The sequence below is a fragment of the Cyphomyrmex costatus genome, unplaced genomic scaffold (genome assembly GCF_001594065.2).
Source record: "Cyphomyrmex costatus isolate MS0001 unplaced genomic scaffold, Ccosl1.0 scaffold1053, whole genome shotgun sequence".
Classification (NCBI taxonomy): domain Eukaryota; kingdom Metazoa; phylum Arthropoda; class Insecta; order Hymenoptera; family Formicidae; genus Cyphomyrmex; species Cyphomyrmex costatus.
This window is the reverse complement of record NW_017275012.1, coordinates 458,584-474,166: the sequence shown is the minus strand read 5'-3', so window position 1 is coordinate 474,166 and position 15,583 is coordinate 458,584. Positions and strand designations below refer to the sequence as shown.

Sequence of the window (15,583 nt, the reverse complement as noted above, 5' to 3'; positions counted from 1 at the left end):
GGCAGTACAGGAAGTTTCTCATACTTTGTTCACTTCTACGCAACGTCTGTCGACGAATGACTTCATGTTTTGGTACATACTGTACATTTCTGTGAGTTCTTTTCTGTGAGATTGCACAGACAGAACGGGGAAGTGTTTACATCGTGCAATTGCCCAACTTCAAGTAGCCGGAGTGTCGAGGAAAAAGCACGGACGAGGATAAAAATGATGATCCGCGCGTGTGATTACGTTGGTAGTGCGATTATAAAGATACTGTGCTCTCGAAACGAATCGCCGGCCTGTGACGTTTTTACGACAGGGGTGGAGATAAAGCCGCAGTTCGCGAGGGAGTTGTAGATGTATCTTAACACGAAACGCGCGGAACGAATCGTCTCTGGGAATCTGCGAATATCGCAGGTGGCCGCGGCGATGCTTCCTCCGTCTCGATCTGATCGGCTGAACGATCGCAGTCCAGAATAAATTGAGATTAAATCAAGGCGCGAGCTTCCTTCGTTGCCAGATAACGCAGCCGGCACACGCTCCGCTATCCGTCTCTCAATCCGTTCCCTTTCGCAGTCGGAAGCGATGTTTCACTCTCGCGTCCAGATTATGCTGGATAATTAGTCGGTCGTGTTCCCCGCGTTGATTTCAACGCGTACGCAACAATAGTGTAAATCCGGAGGATCGTTTACGTGCCACGCGTGTCGGTTTTGAATGACGAAACGCGTACAGCAGATCTGCGAGAACCTCTTTAAATCTGAGATAAAATATGAAATAATACCGTTTTTATGTAACGGTTTATCCGACCCGTTTTCGTCTTATTCGGAGTGCTTGTATTATTTATATTGCGAACAAAGCAAAAAATTGTATTCTTCATATATTTCGAAATAAAAATATAAAATTATAACCGTACGCTTGATTAGAAAATGATTTTTCCTGATAAACAATTCAGTAAACACATCAATTAATAGTAATATAATATAAATGTAAAAATTTCACTCTCAACAATATAAATGCAATATGTAACTCATATGTCACGTAACAGTTACTTTGTTGAATGTGATATTATAATGTTGATATATGTTATATTATTTTTAGTGTTTACTGACAAATGTATTGATAGACGCTGATACTATTCGGAGTAAACAAGTTAAAATATAAGATTTTGTCGGCGATTTGATAGTTTTATTATTTCCTTAACAAGAGAAGATCGCATGATGTTCGCGTTACTGATCTTCCTGACATTTTCCGTGCATGAAGTATTTATCTACCTGATACATTATACAAGTTAGAGAATGTCCATTATTTAAGTATCACGGAGAAATTTAATCGCAAAGAAAGTTTACGTTTTTTAAGTATATTTATTTAGATATATTACACGTAAATAATGTATAAACGTGATAAATAAAATATTTATTGTGTGCTCTTATGCCCATTTCTATTGACGCAGTAGAGTAATTTTAATCTCAATTTACTTTTTATCTTGTTCTAGTTTTAAGATCAGAAAAGGATAAAGAGTGAGTTAAATCAAGATTACACTTAATCTATATTGGTAGAAATGGACATTAAACTTCTTTCGATAACTTGTTCTTTGATTACGACTAAAAAAGTAACATCTTTTATTATATCGGAGACTCTATACGTATCTTTCTGCACAGAAGCGTTTGAAAGAGAATTCAAGCAAAGGAATTTAAGACAACTCCGATTCGAAAGTTCAAAATATTTTATTTTGGCTGAATTTATCGACCTTTCCTTGTCATAAACTTTGAAAGTAAATTGAAGAGAAGCAAAGTCTGTGTCGACAAGTAGGTGGAAATTGACGCAAAACACTGGCCAAGGCAAACAACGCTGTTTATATTGTCGTATTCGACATTGTATTCGACACGACGATGCCTTTTTACTTCTTATCTGATGGTTAGAGAGAAATAAAAGTAGAAATAAAACTGACTCGATTACTTCTGTTGAAGGAGTATGTACATCGGTATATTCTTATTCTCGCGATGTATAACGGTATACTTCGCGAACTTCACTCTCTGCATTTTAATTCCAGGGCCTCGCGACTGCTTCGCGTTCGCTTTTAATCAATTTATGTGCTAGCTTAACGTTGCGTTTTTCTCCTTGTTAGGATGCCAGTTTTATCCTGTCGGAGAGTACCTGAAATTCGTGAGGGTACCGGAAAATCTGGAAACAGGGACTGAAATTCTTTCACTAGAGGCACATCCGAGAAATCGACTCTCCATTATGCCGGTTGACAAGGTACATCATCATCCCTGGATACTAATCTATTTATCTGGAGCGATGCGTAAAAAAAATGAATCTCGTAGGAAGAAGACGCCGGCTTCTTTACTTACAAGGAAACGAACGAGACGCACGTTTCTCTGATTTTGGCGCAATCTCTGGAGGATCTGGTGGATGCGGAGTCCCCAAGGAACCTATTAAAATTTCGAGTCTCCTGCGACTCGGGCTCTGGTGATTCACTGGTAAGGACATGAAACTATATGTCATACATTTCGTCGGTCGTCGACCTCGCATTTATAGACAATCATACGAGTAGACAATAATAGGAAGACTGCGCATTCCTATGAAATTGCCACATGTCGGTTTAGAAAAAGTGAAGTTTGAATCGTATAGCGTTCTCTCTTTCTAAAGTATTGAGTTGAAGACAGATGCTGATAGAATTGCAAAGAGATGCTGATTATTCAATTCTTTCTAACGGAGCTGAGATCTAACAGATGCTATATATATAGTATAAAGATCGTGGAATGCGCAGTTTATATCTTTTCATTATACATTGACGTTTGCAATACACAATCAAATTCACAATACCGGTCCCCATAAATGCATACAACAAAATACATACACAAGTAATAAATACTCGTTTTAAAAATTTCAAAAGTTCATATATTCACAATTCTATCATAAGTTTATTATAAGCATTAAATTTATTCAAAATGTATTTTGAATTCTATATAGTGAGTTTCATATTTCAATAAAGATTCCTAAATTAAAATAAATTTAATTTGTTTATTGTATAAAATCGCTTCTCCGCTCAGTTTTATAATATTCTTAAAAAAAAAAAACAATTTCTTATTTTATAAGTAATAATAAATTTTTCTAAAATTTGTAATAAGAATATTTTAAGATTATTATCAAGAAAATATTCTTTGTACATAGATAACCGTTATTTAAAAGAAAGAAAGTAAATGAAGTAATCACTTTTCTTAGCAGTAGAATGATATTTCACGCCACCTAATAATTTAATCGTGTTTTACTCGTATTGCCGTGAATGCCGTTCGTTGCGCTTTGAAAGATTGTCGTAAGCGCGCGAATTTTTTGATTTTGGATTCGAGCGTGCAATTAGAGCGTGCGTGAACCGGTTTAATTGCGGGGGAAAAAACGAATGAACGGGGCGAATTTACCGGTTTCAAGCTCTTTTCCACGTTAGTAATAAGCGTTTATATAACGACTCCCGCGCGTGAAATACCGAAGCGAGTAAGAGTTGTTAACGCACGCAACGCTCGGCGCACGTTTAACGGCGCCCCTGAATATCGATCGAGCGATTTCGTATTGTATTTTCACGTATTTTCAGACACCAGACATTTACGTTTCGGCGCGCAAATTGACAGATGCAAATCGACGTTTCTCGCGCGGTCCACTTTTTAATAATTCCAGCGCCCGACTTATACTTGCTTTCGAAGATACTCGGCCGCGACGAGCGTAACGCGCGAGGAAACGAGCGGAAAGTGGTGATCAATAGCGCGCTGTAGATCTTGCCGTTTGTGCCGTACACTATTTACCTGACTTGATTACCGACGATTACGGCTTTCGCATGAACGGTCGCGCGCTACATCCCTGCTTAACTCGTCATCCACATCGAAACATGTATATACGCGCCTAAACGCCATTCCGCAGGTAGCTCGTGGACCGCCAGAGTACCGTTTCTCCCGGAGAGAACCGTCGAATCCTTTTTCATTTCCCAAACGCGATAGCATCGCATTTTATGATCCGCACCGTAAAACGAGCCCTGAGACGCGTTGAATTGCGTCAACGCATAATTCAGCATGGATTAGAGACGGCGAGTGGCTCGACCGACGAGAGAGGTGCAGGAAACGACCGGCCGAGTGTGACTTATGTTCTGCCGTTTATGCTCAGGTATCGTCGCATTTGTCGGTGACGATCTACGTGGAGGATATAAACGATCACGCGCCACAATTTGTCGACGCGCCTTATCACGTGACGGTGGACGAGCTTACGCCAGTCGGTGAGATATTAGACCTACTAGCGACACCATAAATCGCTCCTACCGCACCTGAATGTCGCCATAATTAATATCCTCGCCTTTGCATAAATACATATATCGCATAATCCACGATCGCGGAAATAAAATGTTACTTGACGCTGTTACACGGTCCGCTGCACGTCGAGCGGGGTTTTTAGAATCTGACATTCTATATTCTCCCCAGATATTTTTCCCCGAGATCGAACGTGCACAGTTTCGACATATCAAATTCCATTTTTTCAAATTCCGTCGTGAATCGCGCGACGATTTCTCCCTCGGATTTCCTCGCTTTTCTGTTCGATAAGTTGACGCGCGGCATAAAGATGTGAAATGAACTCGCAGGTGTGACGATATTCCGCGGGATTCACGCGCTGGATGGCGACAAGCCGAATACGCCGAACAGCGACGTCTATTATGCTATCGTGAAGGGGAACGAACAAGGTAAATTTTCTCTCGAGTCAGGACACAGAACCGCCCTAATACTCCGGAAGCCAGTCGACTACGACAGCGGAGATCGCGAATTCACCTTGGTTATTACTGCGACTGTGAGTAGTATGACGTATCTAAAAACGTATTTTTTTCTGCAATTTCATAGAAGTGTTCCGCTAAATATATATGAAAAGTTAAACGGCTGTTACGTTCTGCAACAGTCTCGACATTTGCAAGAAATTGCAACTCAGCAATGAATGACAAACCGGATTGATTTGTAATAGTAATTCCTGACGTAACACGTGATGCAATTTTTTAGGATCGTGGCGTCCCTGCCAGGAGTACAAACAGCACCGTAAAGATTACCGTGATGGACAATGATGATCTTGATCCGAAATTCACGCGAGACATCTACAGAGCGAAAATTTACGAATTTTATCCTATGCCGGTACGATTATAAAAATTATTCTGTTGCATAACACGCGAGGTGTTTTAGAAATTATTCGGTCATTCTGAATGTAATTTATTTTGAACAAAATAATAAATATTTAACGTGTGTGTAGGCAGAATTAGACACAAACTTATTCAATATTCCAAAATAATTTTGAATGAGATTTTATTTTATAGATCTAATTGTTTTAATCTACTTGAAATTGAAAATTGAACAAATTAAGATCAACGAATATTTGGTGAATAATTTTGAGTTTGGCCTTCCATGAAATAGTTATCTGAAGTATTTTTTTCATTCCAGTAGTGAAAAAAAATGTGAGTTCTAAAATATTATTTTCATGAATATCGTTTAACACTTTTTTTTTCATTTTAATAACGAAAGAGTACATAATATATATTTATAAAGCAAAAATAACATTTCTTAGACACCTTGCAAGTTTTTAATAATATCCTTTCAAATTTTCAAATTCCGGAGTGTGATGTTATTTTCTTTTGCAGGAATATCCAGTCTTTACAGAGATAAACTTTACCAATCCGATCCACGCGGCCGATCGCGATCGGGACATAAATGTGCCAGTACGATACGATATAATATCCGGCAATGAAAGGGGTTTCTTCCATCTTGATCCAAAAAATGGGTCACTGTTTCTGAAACGCGCGATCGATCTCGACGCCGAGCGAAGCTTGCCGGGCAATACGTTTAATCTTCAGGTTCACGCGTCGCAGGTGGATAACCCGTTGAAGATGACCGTCGCGCGAGTTGAGGTGGAAGTGCTGGACCTGAACGACAATCTACCGCAGTTCGAGGTTGATCTTTACAACATCAGCATTGTGGAGAATCTGCCGAACGGCTTCAGCGTGCTGCAGGTGATCGCGCGCGACAAGGACCAAGGCGAGAACGGGGAGTTCGATTATCAGCTGGAGGATTTATCTGGCGCTTTCTCCGTGGATCCACAGTCTGGCTGGCTCACCGTAAAGGACCAGACAATCTTAGACCGCGAAAAGCGCGATCATTTGAAGATGAAAGTCTACGCCGTGGAGCACAGGCCGAGCGTCGTCGTGACGAGCGATGGATCGAAAGGATCTTCCGTGGATGTCGAAATCACTCTTCTCGACGCTAACGACAACAATCCCATCTTCGTGCCAGGCAATCTTTACGAATTAGTGGCAAGGAGCGACGTGAAGGTCGGCACTGTGTTGGGCCAAGTGCATGCGGTAGACGACGATCTGGGTCCCAACGGATTGGTCCGCTACCGATTGCAGAAACCTGGCAACTCCACACTTCGGAAACCGCCGTTCGTGGTGAACGAGAGCACGGGCCTGATTACGGTGTCGGAAAGTCCGATACTCGAAGGTAGACACGCGATCTTCGTGGAAGCAGCTGATCAGCCGGCGAATCCCAGCGAGAGGAGATTCTCTTTAGCGGTCGTCACAGTGGACGTCTTTCGAGCAGATGGTAAGTGTGAAATTTTTAAGTTAATGAACAAATGTTGTCTAATTTAAATGACAGATGTAATTATGAGAGCCTTTATTTGAAATTGTATAACAGTGAGCATTGTTTGAGTTTAAAACAATAGTTCGTGGTAAAGAAAAACTTTTGGATTTATCTATTATCTTTTTTTACTCTTTAATTATTATATAAAATTATTGTTTCTTTTTTTTTAAAGAACAAATAAGTAACGTAAATGATCTTTGAAGAGTTTTCTACGATGGTAAATTTATGTTCATGTAGACATTTTCAATCTACGATAGCTTGTAGACTTTTACTGAGATATTAGTAAAACATTCGTGTATTTCAGGTCCAAATTCGTGGGAACCAGATTTCGTCGGTGCACCCTACGAGTTCTGGGTCGGTGCGAACGTGCCCGTAGGTACCAGCGTCGGACAGATTCGCGTAAACGACGCTGTTAAAACTAACGACCTTATCTACGATCTCCTGCACGGTTACGAAGAGGGAGGTACGTATATAAATAACGTGACAGCGTTGCGTTAATTAGCATAGCTCTCGCAGGAATTAAAAGCTACACACGTCGCGACTTCTTAACGGTCTAATAAACCCCCGCTCGCGCTGGGAGTATCCCAGGTGCGTCCTAATTTCAATACGCCTCCGCGGCCGGAAACACGCGATGCGCAAAATGCCTATATTATTCATGCAAATGCGTAACACATGCTGCATACATATACGATGGGATTTCCAGTTCCATTTGCCGTGGAGGAGCGCTCAGGCACAATAACAGTTGTGGAGGATATCGAGCGCTTCGACCGTTCCATATACGACTTCGAAGCGATCGTCAGCGACGAAAGGGAACTAACACTGATCACGAACGTTTCGATCCACGTGGTGGACCCGAATGACAATCGGGGGATCTTCACAAAGTGAGTGAAATTATTATTATTACTTTATATTTAATAATAATTATTATTAGTTCGTACCATCTATATAAATCTGTTCTTAACGACTTTCATGACATTTTTGACGAATGGGAACTGAGCAAAATATGTAAAACACACGTCCATTTACGTTTTCTTTAATTATCGATTACATTCTAGGAAGCTTTGCTAATTAACGTTTGATTGATTTATTAGCTATTAGATATATCCAAATAAATTATTATACTAGTCTATTAGTACAATTTATTGACTCAATATATGCATGCCAATGTTTAACCAATGTTTTGCAATGAATTGTGCTATTGGGGTAGTAATTGTCATATTACGTGGTTCTTTCTTGGCATGTATTATTTTCCACAATCTGATCTTTGGGTATTAAGTGATAACTTTTAAGAGTTTGTGCCTTGTCGCGTCCTCTAACGTATCTCTCTCATGAAATCGATACGCCAGATTTGTCGACTGACTTCGCTGGACGCGTCGAAAGGTCAAAGGTCCAGTGACTTGGGTGGATACCCATTTGCTTATTCAAAAGTCAATGACCGTTGATTGCAGGGGAACGACCACTGCTCCTCTGATTTTCCATGTAAAGGAGAATGTTCCTGGCGCATTGATCGGCCAAGTGCTTCCACATAATGGCACAACGGCGGCTATGTCCGGTACTCAGTTTCTTATCGTTAATCAGCAGGATGTGCCCGATATCGCCATTATGGATGACGGTTCTCTCTATGCTCCTCAAGGTTTGGATCGTGAAGCAAGGGAGAATTATAGTATCACTGTGATTGCCGAGAGCTTGCGCGGCGTGGGCGTGTTTCAAGTAAGTTTATCATTCGCAAATCGAACCACGATCCGTTATTTGTTCGTTTGTCGTTTTAATCGTTGGATTTACGATTCGAATGCTCAGGTGCGAATAGTCGTGGACGACGAAAACGATCACGCGCCAGAATTTACGTTGCCCGCTTACGAGGGCCGGATTATGGAGAACAGTCCTGCGGGAACGGAAGTTACTTTGACAAATCCGATTGCGGCGAGCGATAAAGACGAGGGCGAAAATCGAGACTTTACGTTTGCACTACAGGGCGACGGTAGCAGCCAGTTTAGAATCGATCCGATAATGGGCCAAGTGTACTTCGAGGGTATCGATGACAGTATTTTAGATCGCGAGACAAGAGCGAACTACGAATTTCAAGTTATCGCCACTGACAGAGGTAAGTCCTCTGATAATCCGTATTCCTATTAACATCGGTTAACGTCCAAACATTTATTACAATGCTATTTAATCTTCACAGCAATGAGTCATTTGGAAATATTCGAAGTGAAAATTTTAGACAGTTGTACAGTCTATACTTTAAAGTTCTAAATTGTAGGTAAAAAACTTTGAGCCTTCCTCTGTCATTTGCCATAAAGCGGAGGTTTATACGCCCTGTACTTCAAATAAGACGCTCTAAAATTTAAGTGTAGCATCTGTATAGTTATAGTTGAAGATTAGTAGCTGTACAGTTAAGATATATGTATAATGGATAATTTTTCTAATATTATGTGTTTTTTATATACATTTTATGGAGACAGTTCTTAAAAATTCGAAGTGATCGGAAATAAGTTATTTGTTTGTATAGGCGGATTGCAGTCAGAAAGCGCTTTGAGGATAACGGTGCTCGATGAGAATGACAATCCTCCGAAGTTCATACGGATGGTAGTCCTGCCGGATCAAGGTGTGCGCGTATCGTATGACTCAAGTGACGATACATCTACCGAGATAGAAGATGTAGTAGCTCAACCTGAGACTTCGGTGGATGGCGGACGACGCTCACCGTTACTACTGGTGCCAGAAAATACGACGATTGGTGTACCGATAATACGTCTGCTGGCAGACGACAAAGACGAGGGCGCGAACGCGGCGATAACGTACAGTCTAGGGAATGAGACAACTTCTAGCGGGGTTCGATCACGTCGTTACGATGCGACTAGCCGTCGTTACTTCCATCTTGATCCGCGCACAGCCGAGATTTCCGTCGCTCGGAGTTTACCATCGGAAAAGGACATCCGATTGTTCATCTTGGCAAGGGACTCTGACGGTCTTACAGATAATATTACCGTCAGGATCCACGTGACGGATGTAAACGATCACGCACCTGTTTTTGACAAGTCTTGGTATACTTTCGATGTCGCCGAGGGCACTTACTCCAATTACGATATCGGTATGGTGCAAGCACTCGATGCCGATTTCGGTGAAAACGCCAATCTCAGTTACGAGCTGATTACTAGCCATGAGGATTCAAAACGAGTCAATAATGCGTCACGATCGTTCGAGGTGGATTCATATCAAGGAGTGATACGAGTGAGCGGGACTCTTGATCGAGAAAGAGCTATGACTCATCGTCTTCTCGTAATCGCTCGCGATCAAGGCTCACCAAGCTTGAGCTCCTCTGTGGAAGTGGAAATAAACGTGTTGGATGTAAACGATAACGCGCCAATGTTCCACGGTTATGACGAGGTTGAGGAGGATGATCAGTTGCCGGTTTATCGGGTTTCCGTCCTGGAGAACAGCCCAATCGGCACACAAATTGTCAAGGTATACGCAAACGATAGCGATTTTGCCGGCAATGGGAACGGATTGATTCTATTCGATCTGAGCTACGAGGATCACACGGATAAACAATATTTTGCGGTGGACAGTAAGGAGGGGATTATCACGACTATCGCTAAACTCGACTACGAAACCAAGAGCAATCATCGTTTGATCGTCACGGCGAGCGATCTCGGCTCACCAGTCAGTTTGACCTCCTCAGCTGTGGTCCTCGTCACAGTATTGAACGTTGACGATGACGACGAAGAGGCGGACAACGAGGTGCATAAGATGCCAACCTTCCGGCATCGATATTACGAAGTGGAGGTCGACGAGAATGCTTCCGTGCCGTTGCTGATTGCGCAGCTCGATCTTACCGATGATCGACATGGTGATTATATAAGATACAGCGTCGTGGCTGATGGTTCTGATGGCAGAGATCACTTTTCGATCGATTCTAAAAACGGCTCCCTGTATTTGATGACGGAAATCGATCGGGAAGCCCGAGATCGGTATGAGGTAAAGGTCAGGGTCGACAGATTGAAGCTCGGTCGTGGCATGCCGGTGATGATCTATCCGGTTGTTGGGGAGAGGCTGAATGGACTTGCACCTAATGAAGCCAGAGTGGTCGTCAGAGTAAAGGATATAAATGACAACGCGCCCAGATTCAAGACAAAAGACAAGCCCATCCTCGCCGTTATACCTACCACTGCTCATTACGGTTACGAGGTCGTCAAAGTGAAGGTATGTATACGGGACTCAAAGTGAGCTCGTTTTAATCCATTTTGGTTTTTACAACGGTATTTCGTGTCTTCTCTCTACCTTTTCATATTCTTTCTTGACGTTTTCGGATTTAATTCAATTTTCTAAAATTTCTCATCTGAAATTCCTTTACCATCGCCTATATACAGATCGTTTTATTAATTGCGATGTAACTCGAAATATGCTAATGAAACAAATAATACCTCACAACCGTAGTATTGTATCTAAAATAGAATTTTTATAAAAATTGCAAGATTTAAACGCGAGTTAAAGATTTGAAACACTTAAAAAATCAGCTATCGGTTTTAATATTGGAATTTATTTGGACCCGTTTGGCGAATCGCAGGCTGAGGATCCGGATTTGGGAATAAATGGTGAAATACGTTATCAAATTCTTGGCCGAGAGGATGCTCCGCGTTTCGCCATTGACCCACTCAGCGGTCAAGTGCGATCTGTAGCAAGTTTTGGCCGCGACGCTGGTCGCGTCTTCGGTTTCGACGTCAAGGCCACTGATAGACAGGGCGCCGAGAACGGGCGCAGCAGCATTACCAACGTCTTCGTAAGTTCATATTCTGTACTCCCACGTACTTTTCACGCGGTGTATCTTAATTACTCTCCGTTAGAGATAGCGCTCGGGCTAATTTCCCCGCGAGGAAATGGGATGTTTCAAAGGACGGAAACTCCCTCGTTCTCTCTCACTTCTCTTGGCGCCGACCTTGACGGTTTATCGTGCCATCCGGTATATATCTCGCTTTTGAATTCGTATAGGTGTACGTGTTGGACGATCAGAAGCAAGTTGTCATGGTCATGGGTCGGAAGCCTATCGAGATCGAGCCAGAACTCGAGAACATCACTATGTAAGTTCTGCTCCGTGATATTCGTAACAATGCATGACGACATGTACGGTTTGTTTTTCAGAGCATTGCAGAATGTCACTGGCTTGGACGTGCGGGTAAGGAAGTTGGAGCCTCACATTGAGAAGAACTTGATCGATGCGGCCTCGTAAGTGATTTGTTCGATGAATGATACAGCTTAATCCGAATTGGTCGTTATATTTTAAATTATTTTTTAGTACCGACGTTTATTTGTATGCGATCGACCCACATTTGAATGTCATGATAGACATGGAAACCTTGCACAGGTAATCAGTCGCATTAATATTATCGAAAGTAAAAGATATTTTTAATTTGTTTTCCTTATCTCTTTATATCTAGCATGACTTTCATTATTTTTATTAATTAAATAAAGATTTTTTCAACAATTTAATGTAATACTTTAAATTATTAACTAAAATTCAATTAGTATTTTATTTGAAGCTTTAAATCAATTTTTTAATATTTAATATTCAGTAACAGACCTGATTTTTTAATAATACATATACACGTATCTTTTTAGCGTTTTTAATACTAAAAAAGCGGACATAAAACGCGAACTGGACGAATATCGCGTACTGGAAATCGCTGGTAACGCTCCGCGTAGAGGTAACCAGCGTTACTTACTATCCGCCCTCGAAGTAGGCGTCGTGGTACTCGGCTGCGTCGTCTTCGTAGGTGCCCTTGTGACCGCCCTATGCATTACCTGTGTTCGTCGCAACAAACGGTACGCGGAATATGGTTTTGCTCGCTCGCCATCTCGCCTAAGGTCAACACAACGCTCATCTGCGCTGCCATACTACTAACTCCTGGACAATGGCTAAAGGGTCTTATCATCTTCTTTTTCTTTTCTTACATTCTCGCATACCAAAAAGTCGGACCATTTATCTATTAACAATCATTAACATATATTCTATTATTCTATCTAAACCTATGGCGACGCTTATATAATTATACCAAAAAAAAAAAGGTTCTGGAATAAAATAATGGAATGGGGAATCGAATCGATGTCTTGTTGGTATTTGATCGGCATCGGCTAATTTAAATGCCGATTCTTTTTATCTTCGACACAAAAGTGCGCGTTCTGAATGGGAGTCTCGAATTCCATTCGTTAGTCGTAGACGACGAGACAAGGCCATGTTCTCGACGGTTGGTCCAGTCGGATTTGCTCTGACAGATCCCGCCGGCACTCTGCAAAAGCCGCCGCTCTTTCCCACCTTCGTCGACGGTCTCCATTACGACCCGGAACCTTTCTGCACCGAGATGTCCAGGCGACAGAGCATTGCGTGCGAGCACGGCAATTGCGTCCGCTTTCACACGTAAGTCTGACCTGATTAAAGATTATTAAATAGCGAGGAAATTTTGTATGACTTTATGGCAGATAATTAATCTTTTTATGATATAGAAGTATATAAAAATATGTATTAAATCTAATTAATATATGCTAATTTTATAAGATTATACACTCTAAACTTCATTTTATTTTTTATTTTAGAACATCAACGTTCACGAACAAATAAATTATCATTTTAATATTAAGTATTTTGTAATGAATTTTCTGTTAGTGTAAAGTTTATTTATATTTTAATAAAGAAAACCTGTATTCGTATAAGAATAATCTTCAATAACTTTTTTTATATAAAAATAGAGTCATCAATATGTTCAATAATTATGACAGTATAGATAAACTATATCGTTTCACATTTTTAATAAAAATCTGATTTTTCGAGGATATGCTAATGTTAGGAATATGAAATTTGTATATTGCATTATGTAATCGGCATATTCGAAGGTTTGCACAGACTTATCTTTATAGACTATATAGTATCGGGAAATTTCTGAGTACCTTACGTAGATGCCACTACCACGGGCTATTTTCAGGATGGGCGGGGGCGGAAAACACGCGGTGAGGTCAACGGGAACCTTGAAAGGCCTCGAGGCATCCGCGACATCTCTGCATTCCAGCGGTCAGGACTCTGGTATCGTAGCGCGCACCTCTTGTCGTTGCAGTCACTCGTCTAGCCCTTCTAGTGGCGAGAGCAGCAAGTAAGTTGGATTCAAAATAGAAATTTTTGTCAGTCAAACGTAACTTCCCCAATAAAAAGCTCAAATTTACTTATATCAGGTCGAATTTGGCAAACGCTTTGCATTAATTTTGTGACAATAAATTATAACGATATATGGAGTGTGGTTATAAATTATTAATAATCATAAAATATTAATAATTATAAATTGTACAAATATACAATTATCGTATGTCTAATTATTAATCGCTAAACAGATTTCGCTAAATTCAACGTAACGTATATACATATATACTGTAATTGTCTCAATTTATTTAACACGAACTTCGTACTTCTCACCCTCCTTCCCCTGTGGCAAAAATTTCTTCTATTTTCTTTTAGCGGGTACGAAGACTCGCTCAGGTCCCTTCAACGTCGCGAGAGATGCAATGACGTCTCCCGTGGCAGTCACGAAACCTCGAGCGTGGTCGGGAGACGTGCAACGGCGGCGAAACGGCGGCAGCGGTTTCATTCCTTCTCGAATGCCGAATCCGTTTATACCCACGAGATGACCCTGCAGCGAGAGCAGCAGCAGCAACAGCAGCAGCAACATTGCTGCATCGGCACGGGGAAGAGACAAAAAGCGGAGCATCGCCGTGCTCATTCTGAGGCGGAGAACAATATCACCGAAACGGTGATACACGAGCATCCGGGCACGGAGATATCCTTAGTGGGCTCCCTGCCGAATACATCGACTATGCACGGTAGGTCCAATATCGCCAAATGAGGATACTACTGATAAATATGGGGAACAAACCCAATTCTAATGTTACGAATCAAAAATCTTATTGCCGTTTGTTCAACTTAACGCAATAATGATAATCCGACAAAATTGAACAGATAATCAATTCGCAGGTTCACAATCAAGAACCAGCCACATGCTCTACTAGCAGCACTGATTTGTAAAAAGAGGAGAAGCTTCCAAGGAGCACAACGAGATACAGCGGTTATTTTTATTCGGCAATTTAACGTTCTCCTTTGTAAAATCGCGTATAAATTGCTGTTGTACCTTGCGTGCTCGTGGCGTGTCATCTCGTTGCCAAAGTCTTCGTACGTCGTCACAAACCAGAGAATCATTCATTTCTGTAAATACACGGCATCGTCTTTGGTATTCGATCTTCCATGTTCTTTTTGGACTAATCGCGATAGATTAGATAACGGCGGGCGTGACAATTGTTGCTAAGATTATTTATCGCGCTAATATTACAACGTGAGATTTAAATGTTTATGTATGTGTACAATATTAATATATAGCATATTAAGATAATTCGCTGTAGATTATGTACAGATACACATTTTGTAGTATAAGTCCATTTTGCGATGAGTTATTACCTTGACTTGTCAGCTGAAAAGATTTATTTAATATATCTATATGTAATATGTACGTTTGTGTAAAATGTAACAAAGTGTAACATATACGTGTAATTTATATCTTTATTATATAAACTGTCTTTTCTTATTATAGAGATAATATGTCGTAAAGAATGATCAATATAAGTAATAAATCTCTGCTTCTATTCTAACATGAATGTTGGATATTAAGTAAAATCATTAATGATAAGCGTACCTATTTTTGAAACGCGAAACGTCTATTATAAATGAAATTATTTTAAAGTAATAAATAACTTTTTATATTTACTTTTTCTTGATTTTCTATGAATAAATCACTTTTAATCTTTGTTTATGTTCGATTCTTTGATCATTAATATATTTATTTATTATTGCTTTGACTATATCAAGTTTATATTTTTTTTATATAATAAATTCTCAGTATATATATATATATATATATATA

The 15,583-nt window shown here is 40.5% G+C and overlaps 1 protein-coding gene across 1 annotated transcript in view; it reads left to right on the top strand.

Annotated features, from left to right (window-relative positions):
- Window positions 1–14,949, top strand: part of Cad89D (cadherin 89D) — a 19,764-nt gene extending 4,815 nt beyond the window's left edge. Inside the window, exons 2-21 of the mRNA XM_018540570.1 lie at window positions 2,105–2,235; window positions 2,304–2,459; window positions 4,132–4,240; window positions 4,601–4,803; window positions 5,007–5,135; window positions 5,636–6,593; window positions 6,937–7,095; window positions 7,336–7,513; window positions 8,081–8,342; window positions 8,430–8,733; window positions 9,142–10,835; window positions 11,200–11,412; window positions 11,622–11,710; window positions 11,772–11,855; window positions 11,926–11,994; window positions 12,249–12,452; window positions 12,841–13,044; window positions 13,607–13,771; window positions 14,131–14,492; window positions 14,644–14,949. Of these exons, the coding sequence (XP_018396072.1) occupies window positions 2,105–2,235; window positions 2,304–2,459; window positions 4,132–4,240; window positions 4,601–4,803; window positions 5,007–5,135; window positions 5,636–6,593; window positions 6,937–7,095; window positions 7,336–7,513; window positions 8,081–8,342; window positions 8,430–8,733; window positions 9,142–10,835; window positions 11,200–11,412; window positions 11,622–11,710; window positions 11,772–11,855; window positions 11,926–11,994; window positions 12,249–12,452; window positions 12,841–13,044; window positions 13,607–13,771; window positions 14,131–14,492; window positions 14,644–14,678 (5,708 nt within the window). The 3' untranslated portion in view covers window positions 14,679–14,949. The remainder of the gene's footprint in view (window positions 1–2,104; window positions 2,236–2,303; window positions 2,460–4,131; window positions 4,241–4,600; window positions 4,804–5,006; window positions 5,136–5,635; window positions 6,594–6,936; window positions 7,096–7,335; window positions 7,514–8,080; window positions 8,343–8,429; window positions 8,734–9,141; window positions 10,836–11,199; window positions 11,413–11,621; window positions 11,711–11,771; window positions 11,856–11,925; window positions 11,995–12,248; window positions 12,453–12,840; window positions 13,045–13,606; window positions 13,772–14,130; window positions 14,493–14,643) is intronic.
- Window positions 14,950–15,583: the final 634 nt, after the last annotated feature.